At 44.2% G+C, this 5598-nt stretch overlaps 2 protein-coding genes across 5 annotated transcripts in view; both read left to right on the top strand.

Annotated features, from left to right (window-relative positions):
- Positions 1 to 1044, top strand: part of nfyba (nuclear transcription factor Y, beta a) — a 6886-nt gene extending 5842 nt beyond the window's left edge. For all 4 annotated transcript variants that reach the window (XM_017426277.3, XM_017426275.3, XM_017426276.3 and 1 more), the window contains exon 7: positions 557 to 1044. In XM_017426277.3, coding sequence (XP_017281766.1) covers positions 557 to 589 — 33 coding nt within the window. In that variant the 3' untranslated portion in view covers positions 590 to 1044. The remainder of the gene's footprint in view (positions 1 to 556) is intronic.
- A 455-nt stretch (positions 1045 to 1499) lies between these two features.
- The window catches only part of LOC108241837 (sorting nexin-4), a 9319-nt gene continuing 5220 nt past the window's right edge, over positions 1500 to 5598 (top strand). The window contains exons 1-4 of the mRNA XM_017426282.3: positions 1500 to 1633; positions 1833 to 1957; positions 2770 to 2905; positions 4062 to 4211. Coding sequence (XP_017281771.1) covers positions 1547 to 1633; positions 1833 to 1957; positions 2770 to 2905; positions 4062 to 4211 — 498 coding nt within the window. The 5' untranslated portion in view covers positions 1500 to 1546. The remainder of the gene's footprint in view (positions 1634 to 1832; positions 1958 to 2769; positions 2906 to 4061; positions 4212 to 5598) is intronic.

The raw sequence follows: 5598 nt of genomic DNA, 5'->3' as shown, positions 1-5598 counted from the left end.
GCAGACACAAAGTGTTTGTCGATGCGTTTATGTTCCATGATTACACTGCAGGACGTGCAAAACAGCTGCAGCTGGGGAGGAAACTGGTTTGCTGAAATCTTTGTGGGCAAATGTGAAGCATTAGCGCACATTTTGGCTTCGGTCGCTGCTCCTGCACGCTCCCGGCATTCTGATGTTAACAGGAAGTGACGTCACGTGTCTTTTTCGTGAGATATTGGAGGAACCAAACAACCTCTCCACAGACGCATGGCTCATCTGTCCACCTACACCTCAGAGATGAGGGACTTTCTTGAACATGTTCATATTTTAGACAAAGAAGAAGGAAGTTTGAAAGCTTGGAACTCCACACTGTCCAGTTTTTGGAAATGATAAAACTCCGTGGATGGTAAACAAAATGTCCTCAACTGTTGATCACCCTGAAATGACATCACTATTAACCCAAAATACAGTGTACACATGAAACGATGGTGGACATTGTAGTTAAATATCTTATAAACATTGGTTTTGGGAGAACATCTTGAATTAGAGTCTCTGAAAGCTCACGTCTTTGTTCCAGATTCCCACCGTGCAGCAGATCCAGTTCTCATGACGAGTCCTCGCACCAAGCCTGAACGCAGAGCCGGCGCTCGCCGGACGACCTCCGACCCCCGCCGCCGGGTGAAGGTCACAAGGAGCAAAGGACTGGGGGAAACCCTCATGTACAGAGAAATCACTACCTGTTCAGTAAAATAAAAGTAGTTTCTAGTTGTGAGGTACCAAATGTTTTTGGAGAAGTGGGTTGGGAAATTGGAGGCTTTATTTTAAAAACTAGTCTTCTTATGTGATTTAGTGATGGAGTTTTGTTTATGGTTGTGCGTTAATGTGTTAGCTTTTATGTACTTTTCTTTTTACAGTTTCGAGGGGGCGGGGTTAGGTTGGTTTAAGGCTTCATTCGGAGCCACGTTGTTACCATCGAATTAGATCATGCAGCTCTTTTGTATGTTGACACCGTTTACCATGTGCTTTAATGTTATGGAGATCCTTTGAATAAAAAGCCAGACGTGATGTTATCTTTGTGATGTCTTATAGAGGGATCATATAAATGCTGATGCAGGCGAACCAGCTCTGCTAGAGCAGCAAAATCGTCCATTTTGAATGGTGCGGTCCGAGCAACAAAAATTAGGGTAGTCACTGTCAAGAGAAAACTTCACTAATTAGGCTCAGTTTTTTTAAAGCAAAAAAAGGATCAGAGACTCGATCTGAACCAGACTGGAGGGCCGGATGAAATGTTACAGAGGGCCGGATCTGGCCCGCGGGCCTTAAGTTTGACCCGTGTGACTTACAGTATATTCCTGATTCATCCTTTTTAAATTTCCCAACTACTTCCTGCCATTAAAAATGTACATTTCCTGGTGGATTTGGGGACCAATCACGCTGTAAACAGTGACTCTAAATGTAAATTTTATTTAGGGTTAGGTCTTTTATTTTTTAACTGAGCGCGAGGCGTTACCGTAATGCTCGGAAGAATGACGCGCGCGACAAACGACGACGACGCCGCCGCGTGAGGATGGCGGAGGATGGGAAGGAAGAGTCCGTGGCTTCTTCGTGCGACGGCTCGGACCGAACGGAACCGGACGGGAGCCTGAACCACACGGTGAACAAGCAGCTTCTACCTCTTCTTTGACGTGTTTAATTATCGTTGTTGTTGTTTATTTTATTTTATTTTATTGGCGGAAAGCGGAGCTAGCTTAACTTAAAGCTAACGGACGGACAGCAGCTGATTGACAGCGCCGAGCCATTGAAGGTAGTCGGCTCCGTGACGTCACTGGGTTCGCTTCTTGTGTTCCGGGCAGGTGCCGGGAGACGGGTCCAGTCTGCTGCGCAGGATGGAGATCTGCGTTGCTGAAGCTGAGCGGAGGAGCGGGAAGAACGCGGTCGGCATGCAGGAGACCTTCACCGTCTACCTGATCGAGACCAGGTGAGCGCGTCTGTTAGCAAAATATCCACACGAACCGCCGGACGAATCGGAACGAAACCCGCGGGCGGGGATCGTTAGATGTTCGCCCGCAGCTGATTGGCTTTTTGAGTGGCAAGATGGCCACCATAGCTAACTGAGATAAAAAAAAAAAACACAGAAATGGCTCTAACTCATCCAGTTTTACAGATGTTGAGCTATAATTTGGTGTGGTAGTAGCTGAGACTCATCCCCAAAGTGTCCTGAGAGGTCATCTTTGTCTTAAAGTTTTACCAGATCAACTCTGTTTGTCTGTTAGCAAAATATCTCCTGAACCAATGGACAGATTTTTATGAACCGTTTCTGAAAATAGTTATTGGATATGCATCTGCAACTGATTAACTTTTGGAGGAGGTCACCCAATTCAAGATGGCTGCCACACCTAATCCACATTAGCCGTCACAGAAAACGACTAGAACTCAGGCTTTTAGGCTGACGTGTAATGTCTCGACTACTTCCTGTTGTTGTGACAGCGCAGAAATGGACTTCTGTTTTGTCTCAAAACAAACAAACGGATCCAGAACAGTAGCTAAATCAGCAGAACAGTAGCTAAAAGCAGCAGAACCGTAGCTGAAAGCAGCAGAACAGTAGCTAAAAAGCAGCAGAACAGTAGCTAAAAAGCAGCAGAACAGTAGAGCAGTAGCTAAAAAGCAGCAGAACAGTAGCTGAAAGCAGCAGAACAGTAGCTAAAAGCAGCAGAACAGTAGCTGAAAGCAGCAGAACAGTAGCTAACAGACAAACAAACATAAAAAAAACACTTTTCTCTCCCTTTAAAGGTTATTGGAGTCGGTTGACGGCCGTAACCCTCCCCCCGACTCTCTGTGGAGAAGATACAGTGAATTTGAGCTGCTGAGGAACTACCTAATAGTTACGTATCCGTTCATCGTGATGCCCCCTCTGCCAGAGAAGAGGGTGAGTCCACAGCTGCTGCTTATATTGAAGCGATCCTTCCTTTCCATTCCTTACCAAGCAGAGACTGGCCTAAAGGAGGGTGAGTGTGCAGCCTGTTATCCAGCAGAACTATGGAGAAAAAATCCACTCCAAACACCTGGATCTGTAATCTGTGTACGCCTGTTTGTGTGTAGCTTTGGATAGTTGCCAAATGCACGCTCAAATATTAAGAAATTAGGAATACAAAATAATGTTTGTCTGTGAACTGTGGGAGGAGGCCAGAGCATCGAGAGGAACAAACGGATAACTTTCCACAGAAATGTAACGTTCACCCAACGGATCCAACGGCAAAAACCAAACGAGAGAACCTTTGTTCACTGTAAGGAAGCAGTGAGAACGCTGAGCGCCGAACGGCTGGGCTGAAATCTGCTGGAGAAGCTAAAACTGAGTTTTTAGGGCTGAGAAAAGCAAAGCACAAGCTGAAAGCAGCAGAACAGTAGAGCAGTAGCTAAAAGCAGCAGAACAATAGCTGAAAGCAGCAGAACTGTAGATAAAAGCAGCAGAACAGTAGCTGAAAGCAGCAGAACAGTAGCTGAAAGCAGCAGAACAGTAGCTAAAAGCAGCAGAACAGTAACTGAAAGCAGCAGAACAGTAGATAAAAGCAGCAGAACAGTAGCTGAAAGCAGCAGAACAGTAACTGAAAGCAGCAGAACAGTAGCTAAAAGCAGCAGAACAGTAGCTGAAAGCAGCAGAACAGTAGCTAAAAGCAGCAGAACAGTAACTGAAAGCAGCAGAACAGTAGATAAAAGCAGCAGAACAGTAGCTGAAAGCAGCAGAACAGTAACTGAAAGCAGCAGAACAGTAGCTAAAAGCAGCAGAAAAAAGCTAAAATCCAAAAGAACAAAACAGTAAATGAAATGAGCAAAACAGATGTTTTAAACAAAGTGAAATATTATGAAATGTATAAAAGTTATAAAAAGGCCATAAGAAGCATTACGATGGTAATATTAGTAAATGTGATGATATTATGAAATGAGGCACACGTCCACACTACAATGATAAAAGGTTACATCACACCTGCTCAGGCACATGGATCATATAGGAAGTTTTTGTTTTTTTGGTAGGGTTAGGGTTCAAAAAGGTGGAGACACATCCCTGTTTTCCCCTCTGTGCGCAGGCAGAGTTTGTGTGGCACAAGCTATCAGCCGACAACATGGACCCAGACTTTGTGGAGCGGCGCAGGGTCGGCCTGGAGAACTTTCTTCTTCGTGTCGCTTCTCATCCCGTTCTCTCCAACGACAAGATCCTGTACCACTTCCTCACCAAGGTAAAACCGTCCCGGGTCCATGTCGCTGTCATTCTCAGTCACTTCCACTTTGTTATAAAACCACTGTGGAATATTTAGTAGAGAGGAAATTTCACAACTGGACTTATTGCACAGGTGGCATCCTGTCATGGTACCACGCTGGAATTCACTGATCTCCTGAGATCAGCCCATCTAATCCTTGCCCATCAGTGGTTGTGTTGGGTTTTCTTTTATGTCATTTATTTGACAGTGAAGATATGTTGGACTTTAGTGATTGTTGGGGCAGACTCTGAATACTTTGAGCTTCCTGAAAAACAGAATTTGTTTAAAATCAGTTCTAGTTCTGGGTTTTAATACTACAAATACGTATATCCCAGATATGAGAGGTTTTTCTCTTTTTCAACCGCTGCTGATGAACACTGCTACCAAACCACCGACTACAACAGGGTTCATAGGGCTTTTATTTTGAAAAACGATACGATGACGTGGCAGATGTAATGCGTGGCCTCGTTTGTTGTCGATCACGTGAGTTTTGCTCAATATGACACAAGCGCCGAAGCGGGGCTTCATCGGACACGCCCCCTTTTTACTCGGTAGAATTAATTTAAACGCTGATGATAGAAAGTGAGGCATAAAAAATTAATGCTTTTTTTTAGCTTGATCTATTTTTAATTGCTCATCAAAGCATGTTTGTTCTAAATTCTGTATAATTTGTCACTGGGAAAAGAGGCCATTGGTATTTCTATATAAAGAATTTGACGTATTGCTTTTAAAACCAAGATTAATTTGTGTATTTTTCAGTAAATACTGATTGGCCAGAACCAAGTTTTGAGTTTTGCCCCCCCCTGCTGTAGAGAGAAGGGATTAGGTTCATAAGTCCTTGGAGTTAACACAGTTTTCAGCTCGAGCTTCACATGCAGACTGTTGTTTCTGTCAGGTGCAAAGGAGGAGTATGGAGTCTGAAATTCTGTGACAACAGAAGCTGTGTCGGTCATCTGAAGGAAGATGTGTGTGTCAGTGGCGGCTGGCCAATAGAGGGCGCTAGGGCGCCGCCCCACCACTCACATTACCTTGAATAAGACGTAAAAAAAGAAAAAAAAATTAATTAGTACAATAAAAATATTTTGAAATATATATATATATATTTTTAGTTGTTAAAGATAAATATTTTATAGTTAATGATCAGTAAAGTTGTTTCGTTCTTCGACGTTGTCTGATTGGTGACGTATTTCCGCCCTGGGGCGCAAAAATCTTTGTTTGTAGACTCTCGTTAAAAGTTGCACATGCGCAGTAGCTCCTCTTCAGTACAAGAGATAGGACCGTTCAGGGCGCACCTCTCCTGCGCCCAGAGCTGACTCCGCCTCCCGCCGCCGGAGCGTGGGACTCCCGCCACGGAGGCTGACGTCAC

This window comes from Kryptolebias marmoratus, linkage group LG1 (genome assembly GCF_001649575.2).
Source record: "Kryptolebias marmoratus isolate JLee-2015 linkage group LG1, ASM164957v2, whole genome shotgun sequence".
Taxonomy (NCBI): domain Eukaryota; kingdom Metazoa; phylum Chordata; class Actinopteri; order Cyprinodontiformes; family Rivulidae; genus Kryptolebias; species Kryptolebias marmoratus.
This window is presented reverse-complemented; position numbering and strand designations above follow the sequence as displayed.